Source organism: Hyperoodon ampullatus (assembly GCF_949752795.1).
Source record: "Hyperoodon ampullatus genome assembly, chromosome: 14".
Classification (NCBI taxonomy): Eukaryota; Metazoa; Chordata; class Mammalia; order Artiodactyla; family Ziphiidae; genus Hyperoodon; species Hyperoodon ampullatus.
In genome coordinates, this window is record NC_136927.1 from 25,639,666 (window position 1) to 25,655,630 (window position 15,965).

The 15,965-nt window shown below is 43.2% G+C and overlaps 1 protein-coding gene across 1 annotated transcript in view; it reads left to right on the forward strand.

Moving 5' to 3' along the window:
• The window catches only part of UBN1 (ubinuclein 1), a gene marked incomplete at its 3' end in the record, with an annotated part of 36,197 nt that overhangs the window by 1,454 nt on the left and 18,778 nt on the right, over window positions 1–15,965 (forward strand). Inside the window, exons 2-7 of the mRNA XM_079719368.1 lie at window positions 3,654–3,941; window positions 7,456–7,542; window positions 8,107–8,202; window positions 8,565–8,699; window positions 9,419–9,522; window positions 10,232–10,670. Of these exons, the coding sequence (XP_079575494.1) occupies window positions 3,693–3,941; window positions 7,456–7,542; window positions 8,107–8,202; window positions 8,565–8,699; window positions 9,419–9,522; window positions 10,232–10,670 (1,110 nt within the window). The 5' untranslated portion in view covers window positions 3,654–3,692. The remainder of the gene's footprint in view (window positions 1–3,653; window positions 3,942–7,455; window positions 7,543–8,106; window positions 8,203–8,564; window positions 8,700–9,418; window positions 9,523–10,231; window positions 10,671–15,965) is intronic.

The window sequence follows — 15,965 nt, forward strand, 5'->3', positions numbered from 1 at the left end:
TCAGTTGAAGTTTTTTAAGAGGGATGCTTTTGTTTGTAGAATACTGTACTTTTATTTAGAATTAATGGGGACTTCCCTGGTGGCACAGTGGTTAAGAATCCGCCTGCCAATGCAGGGCACATGGGTTCGAGCCCTGGTCCAGGAAGATCCCACATGCCGCGGAGCAACTAAGCCCGTGTGCCACAACTACTGAGCCTGCACTCTAGAGCCCGTGAGCCACAACTACTGAAGCCTGTACACCGCAATTACTGAAGCCTGCACGCCTAGTCCCGTGCTCTGCAACAAAGAGAAGCCACCGTAATGAGAAGCCCGCGCACTCTAATGAAGAGTAGCCCCCACTTGCTGCAACTAGAGAAAGCCCCGCGCACAGCAATGAAGACCCAATGCAGCCAACAATAAATAATAAATAAATTTTTAGAATTAATGGTCAACTCATTAAAATTGAGTATTTAAATGCTTAGCTTTTTTAAAGCCTTTTAAGCTTTGTTGACAAATCTTTTATTTATAAATCTAAGAATGTTTACATAAAAATAAATGTTTGATTTTTGACAAAGTTTCAATTAAGGCAACAGTTTAGATTAAATTCCCGTAAACAATGAGCTCTTTTTTACGAAATTAAATTCCCTTAAATGTTTTACACAGCATTTAAAGCTTTATATGCTTGTTCTCTCAAATACTTCAAAATTCTGAAACAGTGAACTTGTAAACCTAGAAGTTAAATTTTTCCAAGGACTTAACTCTTTTAAGTCTAATAAACGTGTAAATGTAAGTCAGGTCTTTTAAAAGCACACTTTCGGGCTTCCCTGGTGGCGCAGTGGTTGAGAGTCTGCCTGCCGATGCAGGAGACACGGGTTCATGCCCCGGTCTGGGAAGATCCCACATGCCGCGGAGCGGCTGGGCCCGTGAGCCATGGCCGCTGAGCCTGCGTGTCCGGAGCCTGTGCGTCCGGAGCCTGTGCTCCGCAGCGGGAGAGGCCACAACAGTGAGAGGCCCGCCTACCGCAAAAAAATAAAAATAAAAGCACACTTTCAAATTTAGTTATATTACCTTAAGCATTTCAAATTAAAATTGTAAGTCTAATATCATTCATTAAAATGTCTGATTTTCTTAAATGTTTGAAATGACTTAGTAACAAGCAACAGCAATTATCACGATGACTGTAAAACTTAAACGAAAATCTAGGTGTTAACATGCTGTAGGTTTGATTTACTTTATTTTCTAGTCTTATTTCTGTATTTTCGCAGGCCTGCAAAGTCACTTACACAACCAAGAGATGAATTTTTACCATCTGGGTTGATTGAAGTTACACTATCTAAAATTTGGGACGAGATAAGGTGACATTTTTAAATTACTGCCTAGTCAAGGGCAGGGACCTAGTTCCCACTTCTAAGATGACCTTTCTGCATCCCATCAGTTAACATGCAGATTCTCTTCTTACAGTGAGAGTTTGCCTGCATTTATGAGTGGGGGACCTTTATACCTTCACCTTCACTTTGCCTGCTTTTATGAGTAGGGGACCTTTATGAAATCCCTTTCAGCTGGGATTTATTTCCACAATCCAGAGAATCACGACTGTTGTGGGGGCCTTGAAAGTTTCTTTTAGGGGAATTTCTTTTGACATCTTAGTGCATGATGGTCTTTTGCATCACCAACCTGTTTTGCTGCCAGTTGCTTTGTTTTCTATTTAGAATTATTTTAACTCTTCATTTTTAGATATTTTACTCCCTTACCTGGTCTTATAGATCACAATTTTATGGTCATGACAGAAGAAGTGAATATTGCATGTATACAGATACACATGATGTATATGGATATATAAGATATATATATATATATATATATATATTTTTTTTTTTTGTGGTATGCGGGCCTCCCACTGCTGTGGCCTCTCCCGCCGCGGAGCACAGGCTCCGGACGCGCAGGCTCAGCAGTCACGGCCCACGGGCCCAGCCACTCCGTGGAATGTGGGATCTTCCCAGACCGGGGCACGAACCCGTGTCCCCTGCATCGGCAGGCGGACTCAACCACTGCGCCACCAGGGAAGCCCTAAGATATATATTTAAAAAATACACGTATATATAAATCTTCCTGAACTAATTCACATTTATGATTCATTTACATTCAAAATGCTGTGAGCTTTTTGGGGGAACTTATCAAAATGATTTTTAAATTGACCTGAAATAATTAATAGGCTAGAATAGCCAAGTATTACTTTTAAAAGAATAATAAAAATGAATCTTTAAGTTGTTGAAATATACCATAGAATCTTTCAAATCAGTGCTGTACTGGTTCAGGAATCTAGATACTAGATGGATATAACAGGATGCATTTCAGAAATAGACCTTAAGATATTAAAAGACATATATATGCCAAATTAGCAGAGAAAAGAGGGATTATTTGGTGATTGATGCTGGGGAGAAACCAAGTTAGGGCCTCACCTCTCACCTTATAGTAAATTCAACTTGGATTAAAGAGTTCAATGTGAAAAATACATCTATAAAACAAGAATGGATAAATTCTTCTACAAGAATTACTTGGTTGGAGGAGGACATTATAGGCATAAAAGAAATGGAAGAAGCCATAAGGGAAAAGAGCCTAGTTTTAACTGCATGAAAAGCTAAAATTTCTTTCAACATACCTCACTCTATGCAAAGTTAAACAGTAAATAGCAAAGCAGGAGAAAGTATGAGAGATATGACAGGCATTACATATTTATTATTTATATATCTATAACAAGTCAAAAGCCCTTACAAATCAATAAAAGAGCTGCGATTTTTTCAACCATTCCCTTAATGCTGGACACTCAGGTTGCTTCTATCATTTTTCATATACAAACAAGGCTACAATGAGTATTCTTATTTATTGGTGTGGTAGAATGTGGGTTTTAAAAGGTAGGACACAAAATTTCATATAAAGCACACACACAATATATATAGTGTGGTTTACATGTTTACATTCTGTAAATCCTTGGAATTCTGGAGTTCACAATATACTTTGATCATTTCCAAGCAACTTTGAAGGTCTTTGGCCTGTGATAATTTGTCACTTTGCTGAGTCCCAAGTTTGGGTGGTGAGAGGCTGGTGTTCAGGAGTGAGCCTAGCCACGCTACTTCTGAGACAGTGGTCTTACTTATCCTGGGGTAGGCAGTACTTCTCTGAACTGATGAAAACTGTCATTGTGAAGAATGGCCCTACATGAAAGTAAACTGCTGGTGATGAAAATAAAGAGGTTTTAAGACGGGTTATTCTCAGCCAGAAGTAAAAAAAAATGTATTGGATAAATTAAATGAAAACCAATTTTCTCTAGGATTCTTTGCAATTCTGAGGATTCTTTAAGGCTCTATCAGCATGGGTTCTCTAGTGTCGAGAATCTAGTGAATATGCATAGAAAAAGAAGACTGGAAGGAAGTATGCTAAACAGTGATTATCTCTGAATGATAGAATTTGTGGTACTTTTCATATCTATATGAAATTTTTTATATTTAAAATAGTATTTAAGAAGAAAAAAGCAAATGATAATTAAGATAAATTTAATAGTGATTCTTCTTGACAGTGAAATTTTTTTTTTAAACTTAAATCTGTATAACTGAACAAGAAAAATCACCATTTTTATCATCTCGGTTTGACCTGGCTCTTCTTTTCAATGTTAACAGAAGCCATGCAGTGACACCTGGTAAGACTTGTTGGTAGCCATGTCGGAGCCCCACAGGGTCCAGTTCACCTCTCTCCCAGGTTCTTTGAATCCTGCATTTTTGAAGAAATCCCGGAAAGAGGAGGTTGGGGGAGCAGAACAGCATCAGGACTCTGAGCCGGCTGCAGCAGCTGTTCGGATCACACTTACCCTCTTTGAGCCAGATCACAAGCGCTGCCCAGAGTTCTTCTACCCAGAGCTGGTGAAGAACTTACGAGGGAAGGTGAAAGGACCTCAGCCTGCAGACAAGGTATACCCCAGTGACCCCAGCTCACTCTGCAGATCTAATGCTTTGGGCAGCGTGTGTGGATGGGGCTTCCGGAGGGTGGAAGCAGCACTAGAGAGGCTTTGGGCTCCCCCACAAAGCAAGCACAAGGTCTGCTGGTTTTTCCTCTGGCAGGAAGGGATAGAATTCTTTCTAGAACCATTCTCCTGATTTATGCTAGAGAAAATGTATGGCACATCCAAGGCTAATTTGAATTATGGCTAACTAATATGAATAAATACCAAATTTTTTCATACCAAGTCTATAAATGTTACATGTAAGTGGGACCAGTCCCTAGCTTTTCCAGTGCTGGAATTTCATGCTGGACATTTCTCTTTTCCAAGGGAATCTCACTGTGTCTAATATGAGGGCAAGCAAAAGACACAGCCTGCTCATCTCTTTTGAAAAGTAATATTCTGGATAGTTTCTTTACCTGGATGGATAGAAACCTATTTTTGTGGGTTTTGTTTTTTTTGGGATTTCTTATCCCCCACTCCCCACTGGAATTGGGCAGCCTTTAGGGCTTTTGAGAATCAGTTTGATTTTTTAAATAAATAAGTAAATAAATAGTTTATTTACTTATTTATTTATTTTTGGCTGAGCTGGGGCTTTGTTGCTGTGCACGGGCTTTCTCTAGTTGCAGCAAGTGGGGGCTACTCTTCGTTGCGGTGCCCGGGCTTCTCATTGCGGTGGCTTCTCTTGTTGCGGAGCACGGGCTCTAGGCGTGCGGACTTCAGTAGCTGAGGCTCTCGAGCTCTAGAGTTCAGGCTCAGTAGTTGTGGTGCACGGGCTTAGTTGCTCCACAGCATGTGGGATCTTCCCGGACCAGGGCTTGAGCCCATGTTCCCTGCATTGGCAGACGGATTCCCAACCACTGCGCCACCAGGGAAGTCCCAGTTTTGATTTCTTAAATGTTTTTTAAACGATCTATTTATTTTCCTGGCAGACTTGTTTTACTTTTTTAGTATGGAATGTATCAAACATGTACAGTGTAGAGAGAATAGTATAATAAGCCCCCATGTACCCATTACCCAGCTTCAGTTATTACCTATACTTTGGCAATTCATTAACATTGTAAAAATTTTTTATAAACTTTTTAACTGAATTATGTACATAAGAAAAGTGCACATATGATAAATACACAGTTTGATGGATTGTCACAAACACCCATGTAATCTGCACCTGGATTACGAAATATAACATTTTCCAGGACACTAGAAAACCTCCTTCTGCCCTCCCAGAATACTGCCTCAGCCCTCAAGGGTAACAACTGTTCTCATTTCTAATAGCTGAGATCAGTTTTGCATGTTTTTGTATTTCATATAAATGGAATCATACAGTTTGAGTAGGAGCTAGGTCAAGAGCATTTATTTATAAGCACCTACTGTATACCTGTGTGCTAGGCTGGCCTCTGAGGGAAAGGTGAGTAGGGTCCTGCATTTGCAGCATTTGGATCTCTAGAGTGGCTCTCAGTGAAATGGGGATTAGGCTAGTACCCAGCTCACAGTGTGTCTGCGGGGTGGGGGGGACGGTGTGTGTGGATGAGACCATGCAGGTGCATGATTTCTAGCAGATTGCCTCAGAGCCAGTGCTTCAGCAGTCTAATCCATGGTTGTGCTGTTTGAGGTGAGTGCCTTTGGTTAGAAGGATTATCCACTTTTCTTTACTCAGATAAAAATGTGTTTCCTTGGTAAAGATCCAGTTGGCTGAATGGAAGCCAATTCAGTCTGTGCCAAGGGTCAGCCTGTTGTATGAGGGCCAGTGGTCAGGATGAGAAAAATTTCAAATCATTCATGAACTCTTTTCCAAAGTGGGAACAGGATTTTCTTCCTTGAGAGGAATAAAAAGTAGCAGGGATTGGTTAAGGTATTTATTTACGGGCTCAAACCAAATTAGTAGGTCAACTGAAATTAGAACTCCAGTGGTCTGATTTCACCTTTTTGGGGGTTCAGATGCCCTCCTCAATTGCAGAAAAATGCATGGGGCTTACACAGAGAACTTTGGATCCAGTTTCAGGGGATTCACTCCTGGCCTTCAGATTTAGAACTCCTGAATTACCGTGTCTACTCTGCAGTGTTCAAAGCACAATGTAATCTGACACATTCATGTATTGACTCACTTAGCATGTATACCTTAGAATGTGAAGGCACTGTGCTGGATGCTGAGGACTATGTAAATGTGGGGAAGTTGCTGTCCTAGCCTCACAGGAACTTTGCGCTCTTGTAGATGTTTTAGGAGAATTACACCAGCACAGGTAGCAGAAGTCACAATGTGGTAATGGTTTAAGTCTGGTACAAATACAGGCCCCGGAGGGCTTAGACAGAGAGGAGCTTACATTCCAGATGCTGTGTTGAGACAGAGCTGGACCTTCATGCATTCAGGAAATAGTGGATGACTGCTGTTTGCAGGGCATTAAGGAGTATGCATTAAATCCAGCACTGCTCCAGGTGGGTAGGTTTTCTTAAAATTATTTGAACCACTTAGGTTACATGTGATCAGTGTAGAAAAATTAGAAGATACAGACAAGCTGTTTTAAAGACCACCCATTTATGGTATGTACATGTTCTGTAATGTCCCATTGTACGTGTGTGTCCTAAATCATTTAACTGATCCTTTATGGGTAAGTGGAGTTTCAGTAGGCAGAGATGGGAGGGTGAGATGGGAGAATTTTGTTTTCAAACAAGCATCTGATCTTTAGTGTTTTTGGACTCCAAAGTCTTAAGTGTATTTGGTACAGGAGTTTTTTATTAAAATTAAGATTCCTTACCATGGAAGCTTAAGGTCCAACTCTGAAAAATTTTCTCAAGAAAAATGTAAGAGTAAGTTTATGGAATATAAATAAACTTTGGAAAACCACATGAATGTATCTGGAGGGAGTATTGAGATTGGGAGGGATGGGAGATTATTGATCCTTCAGAATAGGCTTCCAAGGAAAGGTAATGCCATGAACTTGGGTTTGACTGTTTGTAGCTCTGAGAGAACTGCAAGTTCATACCACTCTTCTAACCAATAAGGCTGAATAGCTGTCAAGAGCTTGTCCTATGCTCAGTGGGTTCTTAACCTTTTTGAGCCATTGACTGCTTTGGAAGTCTGGTGAAGCCTATGGACCCCTTCTTAGAATAATGTTTTTAAATGCATAAAATAATTTTTAGGATTACAAAGGAAATCAGTTATATTGGAACACAGTTCTACATGGGTTGAGCATCCCCTGACTAAAGTCCCTTTGCCATATTTGGAGCCCTACAGGACCTAGTGCTGTGTGTGATGGGTGATTGTAGGCATTTAGTCAAGTTCTCTTGAATCTCATGAATGGAAATTTTACTTTCTTAAACAGCTAAGGTAAACACTCATGTGAAGGTAACGTGTATTCTACCTTGTCTTTTCTGAAAAACAGTTGTTTTTATTATGCAGTTTATAGGTGTTGAGTCAGTGCAGGCACTAGGAATAGCACTGGGAATTTTTTTGTGACTCCTATTTTTGTGGAATGGTCTCTTTACAGAAGAAAGATCTCTCGGATCCTTTCAATGATGAAGAAAAGGAAAGGCATAAAGTGGAGGCCCTTGCCCGGAAATTTGAAGAAAAATATGTAAGATTTCTCTATTGGACAACAAAACAACCTTGTTGGATGGGAGAGGTTTTCAGACATTTCCATATTCCTTTAGTGGTTTATCATCTAAGCAACACTGATGTGGAAACAAGTGTAGACCTTGGAGAGAACAGAATGAAGTTATTAAACAAATGCATTAAGATAAGAAAACACATACGGCAGGAACTCATGTGTGGAGCTAAACGGATGAATAAATAAGAAGGGGCTTTTACCCTTAGAATTTATCCTGAGAATAAACCTTTTGGTGCAAAGCATATGAAGCCATTTAGTTCTTCTGTCTTAGGCCACTTTATGCATTTACAAATCTGTCCTATTTTGAAAGGTCTTCAGGGAATGAGGTTTTGGTGTGTGTGTGTGTATGAGACTGTTCCAGTGCTTTATAACCTTTAGTCATTAGCTGATGGAGTTCAAGGCAACAATTAATTCTGTGTATTAAAAAAAACCCTGTGACCCTAGACCTAGAAATTTGTTAAAAGGGTAGATCTCATGTTATGTGTTCTTACCACAAGTACAAAAAAGCATGTGATCAATTTTAAATTTTAGGGTGGAAAGAAACGTAGAAAAGACCGAATACAGGACTTGATTGATATGGGTTATGGTTATGATGAATCTGATTCCTTCATCGATAACTCTGAGGCGGTAAGTACTTAATGAAACCTCTGAGACTACCAGAACCACTGCACCCTAGCATCTACCGACAGCGCCCGGAGGCTGGGGGTGGAGTCAGAGTGGATGTACCCTTAGCACGAGGAAAGAGCTGCACTGAAGGGAGAGGAAGTGACACCTTGATCTGGGCCTTGGTTCCCTTTATGAAAATGGTGATCAGAGACGTCCAAAACACCTTCTAACTCGGACATTGGTGATTGACCAGAAACATGTCTTAGCATGCTGTCTGAAATGTGACAGAGAAACATAGTCACATCTGCTCTGTCAAGACCCGCTCTGCACCTTTGGACTGTAGTACAGAACTTGGAGCTGACCGTTTGTTTTCCCCCCTTCAGTATGATGAGCTTGTTCCTGCTTCTTTGACTACAAAGTATGGAGGATTTTACATTAACTCGGGAACGCTGCAGTTTAGACAAGCATCAGAATCTGAGGATGACTTCATTAAAGAAAAGAAGAAAAAATCTCCAAAGGTTAGAACGTTGCTCGCTTTTGGATTTCAGAAGTGCTTTTTTACATGACCTTATGAGATCAGTAGGTGACTTGCCAGAATACGTGCTGGTTTAGGATGACTCAGGACATTGGCGGAAAGGCACCAGCTGTGCTGAGGTTGGCGGTTCCCTTCTCATGTGTGCTGTGGCGAGGTGCCGTGAACCTGGAGGTCTCGGTCATTGTATCCATGCCTGTGTCCTTGCAGGCTCGGCAGGGATTCATTCCTCGAGGTGGTCCCAGGGCGGGGACGAGGGCAGTGAAGGGTGTGGAGTGAGGGGAGTTTGCACCAGCTTGCTGTGTCTCTTCTTTGGACATGTAGAGGACTTCAGTTCCCAGGGCTGTCACCCCAACGAAAACAAGACAGCCCTATGATAAGTTTATTTTGAAAGCTATCTACCACTGCCTGTGTGTTTAAAATGCAAGGTAGGCCCACACATAGCTCATTTTAAACCAGAAACTATTCAGGCTGCAGAATGGCGTCTGTTGCCTCAGGCCCGGGTTTCCCAGAAGCTGCTGTCAGTGGGAATGCTGTCCTGACCTGCGGGTCTGTGGTCCAAGGACTGAGCGGAAAGCTTTTGTTCGTGAAGGAAGTAAGACAGCTCTCAGGATGTACCCTGGGCGGAGCAAGGCCGGTGCTGTGTAGTGCACTTGCTCCCAGAGTTAGGGAGCTGTGTAACTGTGCCTTGTCTTTAATTCTCAGAAGCGGAAGTTGAAGGAAGGTGGTGAGAAGATAAAGAAGAAGAAAAAAGATGACACTTATGACAAGGAGAAGAAATCGAAAAAGTCCAAGTTTTCCAAAGCCGGGTGAGATGCAGCAGCTTCTTTGCTAGGATGACGTCTGAACTGTTAGGGCAGGACACCTGGGAGCTGACTCGCCCTCCTCCTCACAGCTTCAGAAGAGGCAGCAGGGCCTGGCCTTCCGTTCCCCCTCATGCCTCCCACGGTGCCATGTGGGCATAGTCTGTACTCTCACATCTCTGTGTGTCAGACATCAGAGTTCTCTCTGTCCCACTGTCAGTGTTGGCAGCTATTTCTGTCACTGTATGATTGCTGATGTTTCCTGTTCTCTTGGGCACCCCTCCTCTGCCCCAGTTCTCCTGTCTGTGTTCCCCCTTTGTCTTCTCCGGTCCTGCTTCCTCTGCCTCACTTGGTCTCACCCCAGTTGCCCTTCAAGTTGCTGCTGCTCTCTGCTGCTCCTGCTTTCTCCCTTTAAATATCTTTCTTACCCCCCCTTTTTTGCAACCTTTTATTTCAGCCTGGCAGTGGTTTTTAAAAACCCATCGGATATGTAGCATTTTGTGATACTGTTTTGCTAACCTATATTAAATCTCAAGCTTTGGTCCCAGCAAGAAGGAGCTCCATATGCCAAGAAGAGGGAGGAGGAGTAACAGGGTGAACTTGTGACTGAGGTTCCTGGAGACCATTGTGCTGGGAGCAGGGCTGAAGCCCCTCTGTGAATTTCCCTTTTGAGGTGTACTGCAGCCTTAGTAACTGACTTCCCCCTTGCTTGCAGCTTCACAGCCCTCAATGCCAGTAAGGAGAAGAAGAAAAAGAAGTATTCTGGGGCTTTGAGCGTTAAAGAGATGCTGAAGAAATTTCAGAAGGAGAAAGAGGCTCAGAGAAAGAGGGACGAAGAGCATAAGCCCGTAGCAGTCTCGTCGGTGGAAGCTCAGGGCCTGCGGGAATTGGAGGGTGCCTCTGACCCTTTGCTCTCGCTCTTTGGCTCCACTTCTGACAACGACTTGCTGCAGGCAGCCACCGCCATGGACTCGCTGACTGATTTGGACTTGGAGCAGCTGCTCAGTGAGTCTCCAGAAGGAAGCCCCTTCCGCGATATGGATGATGAAAGCGATTCCCTTGGGGTGGGACTGGACCAGGAATTCAGGCAGCCCTCTTCCCTTCCCGAAGGCCTGCCTGCGCCCCTGGAGAAGCGCATTAAGGAGCTGGCTCAGGTATGGTGACATGGAATGGCCGGGCTCTCCTGGAAGCAGTTTGGGCAGTTGATGCTGGTCCCTAACCACTCGAAGCTTGTGGCCTAGAGCAACCCTCAGTCAGTGGGCAGTTCCAGTGTCAGCTCTTCCAAGTTTTCTTCTCATCCCAAATGAGGGAACAGTGGAATCTCTGCCTGTCAGGCATCATTTCTCAGCCTTTCATGGTTCCTTCACTCCTGGAGAATTTACTGTCTTCTGGAGAGATTTTCTCTTTTCCTACTTTCTGCCTGTCAGAGTATCTTTCCTTTTGTATGATAGACTGACACTAGTGTTGGCAGCAGGCAGCTGAGGCAGAGATCCATCTTTTTAGTAATCTTCTGAAGGTTTTGAAAATTCACAGAAGTTTGCAGTCATATGTTAGACGTGGGGCAATGCTTCGTTGCCACTGGGTTTAATTGCCCCCTGGACTTGCACGTCACCAGTGTTAGGTAGTGATTACAGGAATTCTAAATTGTGCTAAATAAGAAGGAGCTGAACCATAAATGCTGTCCATGCCCCATGTTAAAAACGATAACAGTCTTCAGAAAATAACAGACACTGCTCCTGTTTTCCCCCTGGTGATTGGGAATTGATCCCTAGAGCACTAAGGACTGACAATTCAGTGATACATGAATGCTGACTATAAACCAAGCACGGGTCGTTAGTTATGATGACTTTTAGTTAAAATACCGTTTTACCGTGGACATCATGACTTGTGACACAACTCCGGTGGCACTTACACTATAGCTTAAGTTTTAAACCAGTGATTCAGAATCTCTGTTGTGTATAATATCCCTTGTGTTTTAGGGCAGGGTGAAATGTTAACCACTGCTACAAATGATTTTCTCACTTCCAAAGAACACTTGAACACAACATGTGAAATAATTCAAACGTCTTATTCAGAGCTCTAGTTCATCCTTGTAGAACATGCACAGTATTCTGTTTGAACATAACCATTTAAATGAATTATGCCATGTCAGGATTCAGAGTATATCTTAACAGGATGTTAAGGGGAAATAGTTGCATCTGAACTTGGCATGTTTGAGCATACTGTCCTGTGCTCTCTCTCAGAATTTATGTTAAAAAACATTACTCCTTATTCTCTTCAATCCTCTGGTTTGTAATCAAATTATTTTGTAGCTTCTGAAAGCCTTGTTGAGTGAGCTGAGTAAGATCTATGTGGCAGGGCTTCCCTGGTGGCGCAGTGGTTGAGAGTCCGCCTGCCGATGCAGGGGACGCGGGTTCGTGCCCCGGTCTGGGAAGATCCCACATGCCGCGGAGCGGCTGGGCCCGTGAGCCATGGCCGCTGAGCCTGCGTGTCCGGAGCCTGTGCTCCGCAACGGGAGAGGCCACAACAGTGAGAGGCCCACGTACCGCAAAAAAAAAAAAAAAAAAAAAGATCTATGTGGCAGTAGCCAGTCATTTGTTAGAGAAAAGTGAAAAAGGGTTCTTGGGGGCTTCCCTGGTGGCGCAGTGGTTGAGAGTCCGCCTGCCGATGCAGGGGACGTGGGTTTGTGCCCTGGTCCGGGAAGATCCCACATGCCGTGGAGCGGCTGGGCTCGTGAGCCGTGGCTGCTGAGCCTGCGCATCCGGAGCCTGTGCTCCGCAGCGGGAGAGGCCACAACAGTGAGAGGCCCGCGTACCGCAAAAGCAAAACAAAACAAAACAAAAAAAATGGCTCTTGGATGTGTCCCTATTCCCACCAAAGACTGTGTTCTAGTCTGATAACTTAGACTCATTATTTCATTTTCTTGGGAAAGATGGACAAATCTAGTGGAAACAGTGGTTTAATGTGGAATGGCGTTGGGTTGTGATTTGAGAAAACCTCGCTTTCTAGAGTCTGTTGGGGGGACAGTGAGCAAGCTGTCTTCCTCGGTGACTGCCAAGTCTCGGTTGTTTCTTGGGCACGGTGAGACAGGGTTCAGGATCCCATAGGTAAGGTAGGCTCGGGTCCTGGTGAGGAGGGGGTGACCAGGAGGCATACTGGCTTGAAAATATGTTCAAATGTGAAATTGATACTTCAGTCATCCCCTGCCCCTTCTCCTATAACAGCATTAAGAAATTTGGGAAATGGAGTGGTAAGTGGGTATTACCCACCATCCCGCCAATCTGAAAACTATTTTCAATTTACGTATTCTTTTCTAGCCTCTGTATATATGTATTTATGCAGGTGTAATTATAGTTGTGAATAATTTCCTGGTTTTTTCACTTAATAAATATTATTTATAAAGACCTCATTACTTTTAATGGTTGCATGAAAAAGAAGGCTTAATTTAGAAAGTTACTTAATGCCACTCTAAAGGATCCCCAGCTGCTCTGTTCCCACCAGGGCCCTGTGCTTGGGGCACTTGGAGCCTCCTGCATGTGTGCACAAGTGCTCTAGACCCAGACCCTGTTGAGAGTCTTCTGGCAAAGAGATTCCTCCCAGGGAAAAAACACCTATGTACACAAAAATTGCATATAATTTCAAAAACCATGCATGGATATTTGGATCCTTAATAAGAGGCCCCGTCCTAGATCTTGAACTGGACATTGCATTTTTAAAATTTAAATTAAACTTGATGTATATAACTATAACATTAGCAGTGTTTATGTGTTTCTCACTTTATTTTTCACTCCCCTTCTTTTTCTTTTTTACCCTGTTCTTTTATTTTTGTAATAGTTTGTTTAGATTTTAAATCTTGGCCCTAGAGGATACATGTATCAGTTTCTACCTCTATCTAAAAATCTACCCCGCTGCCCCCAAACTTGGTGGCTTCAAACAGTGACTCATTTCTCCTGACTGTGGGTTGGCCGGCGGTTTGTCTTCTGGTCCTGCCTGGACTCGCTCTCAGGGCTGTGTTCATCGGGCAAGATGGTGGCTGGCGCTGGGACAGCCAGGATGGCAGGACCTCTCTCTCCTCCCTTCTTTCATCCTGGGCTTTTTCAGGGCATGACAGTCTCAGGGCAGCATTTCACGAGGGAGCTGTAAGGCCCTCATGATCTAGCCTTAGAAGTGGTATGCACCACATCTCTTCTGCCACAGTGTATTGGTAAAGCAAGTCACCAACTAGAGGCCACCTCTCCATGGGGGAATGCATGTACTAGGAGGCGAGGAATCTGTGGTTCTGTTTGCAGTCCACCACTGTACTTAAGCAGATTCTATTCTTTTTTTTTTTTGTGGTACGCGGGCCTCTCACTGTTGTGGCCTCTCCCGCCGCGGAGCACAGGCTCCGAACGCGCAGGCTCAGCGGCCATGGCTCACGGGCCCAGCTGCTCCGCGGCATGTGGGATCTTCCCGGACCGGGGCACGAACCCGTGTCCCCTGCATCAGCAGGCGGACTCTCAACCACTGCGCCACCAGGGAAGCCCAGATTCTATTCTTACGTGTATCAGTCTCCCTGGGAAAAGTTTTTGCTGTTGGAAGCAGAAATTAGATTTGACTTCTAACTAGATGTGATACTTAAAACTTTTAAAAAAACATTTGAAAATTTATGTATGTTAAAGAGGTACTCCAAGAGGGCGACCTTGGATGCTCCAGAACTGTTACTGTTTTCTTTTCATGTTAGCTCATTTTCCACTTCTTATTTCCTTGTACTGTACATTTTTATGGGCCCCAGGGAACCCAGTGGTTTGATTTGATGGCCTTACCCCTGCCTTCTCTTAATATGTATTGGCTGTGTCTTTTGTCTTGATTGTTGAAAAGTTCAGGTATGTTGTGCCTTCAGTTTACTGTCGTAATGTGGTTTGGCAGCTACTCAGCCTGCTCCAATCAGATGACCCAGCTCTGTTTTTTTTGTTTGTTTGTTTGTTTTTTGGCGGTATGCGGGCCTCTCACTGTCGTGGCCTCTCCCATTGCGGAGCACAGGCTCCGGACGCACAGGCTCAGTGGCCATGGCTGCTCATGGCCCACCCGCTCTGCGGCATGTGGAATCTTCCCGGACCGGGACACGAACCTGTATCCCCTGCATTGGCAGATGGACTCTCAACCACTGCGCCACGAGGGAAGCCCCCAGCTCTGTTTTGGTCCTCTTCAGCATAAAATGGAAATGATACTGATACTAAAAATAGAAAAGAAACAGAGACCCCGTGTCACCCACCATTCTACCTGCTCACTGCTTACCCTCCTATACGGTTAGAACCCTTGCATTGCAAAACCAGGGAGACATGGATCCAAGGGGAGAATAAGGTAGAATAAAAATAACAACCTGTTTGGTCTTTGTAAAAAAGAAAATCATGCCAGATTTCATTCTATTCAGCAAAAACAGGTACAGTATATAAGGTTGTGATCTCAGTGCTGAAAGGCTACAAGTGGCTCTTCTTATAATGAATAGAAGAGCTCATTAAAAGGCTATTGGAACTATTGTAAATCAGCATGATTTGGCTGTTTGGTTTAACTTCATTTCCTAGTTAATCTAGGATTGATTGATTCATACAACTCCTTGGGCAAGGGTGTCTGTCTTTAGGGTTGAGGGATGTCACTTCTTTCTGGCAGACCATCAAATATATATCCAACTGCTCTTTTAATTAGATTTATTTTAAATTTTATCTCTGAGGATTTTGTTTTATACTTGACTGATTATCTTCAGTATAAAACCAAATCCTCAGAGATACTGGTCTACAGGATTCAAAAGGCATCAGAAAAAAAAAAACATTTCAAAAGGCATCAGGAAAAAAAAAACTTAAAAAAATTTTATAGCCAGAAAGCTTCTGAAATGGCTGATATCTAAAGATAAAATTTGATTGGCGGGAATGCCCTGGAGGTCCAGTGGTTAGGACTCTTCGCTTTCACTGCCAAGGGCCTGGGTTCAGTTCCTGGTCAGGGAACCAGGATTCCACAAGCCAGATAGTGCGGCCAAAAAAAAAAAAAATTGATTGGAAACCTGAGCTGTTGATGGGTCTGACAACCAGGCATTTGAAATACATGTTAATTAGGCTGAATTAACATGAAGGTGCTTCTGCATCTTATAACTAGCAGTGTATAAGCTAAAGCAACAGAATGACTCAGTTTTGTTTTCTCTCAAACTGAAGTCATAATCCCAGTACATTAAAGGTGCCACAGTGGATTCCGAAACCTCTGACAGTATAAGAAATGGCAAGTGAATGGGTTACAGTGACGCCCTTTCTTTCTTCCCTTTCCCCCTGCTATCTCAGACCTCTGCGCTCTCCTCTGGCCATGCTTGAGTTTTGCATATCCTCTGCAAGTTTTGTTTGGTACTAAGCTTTTCTTCCTCGAGTTTTCATTCTTTCAGTGATAATCTGTTCATTTGTTTGTTCATTCATCCACTCAGCTGACAT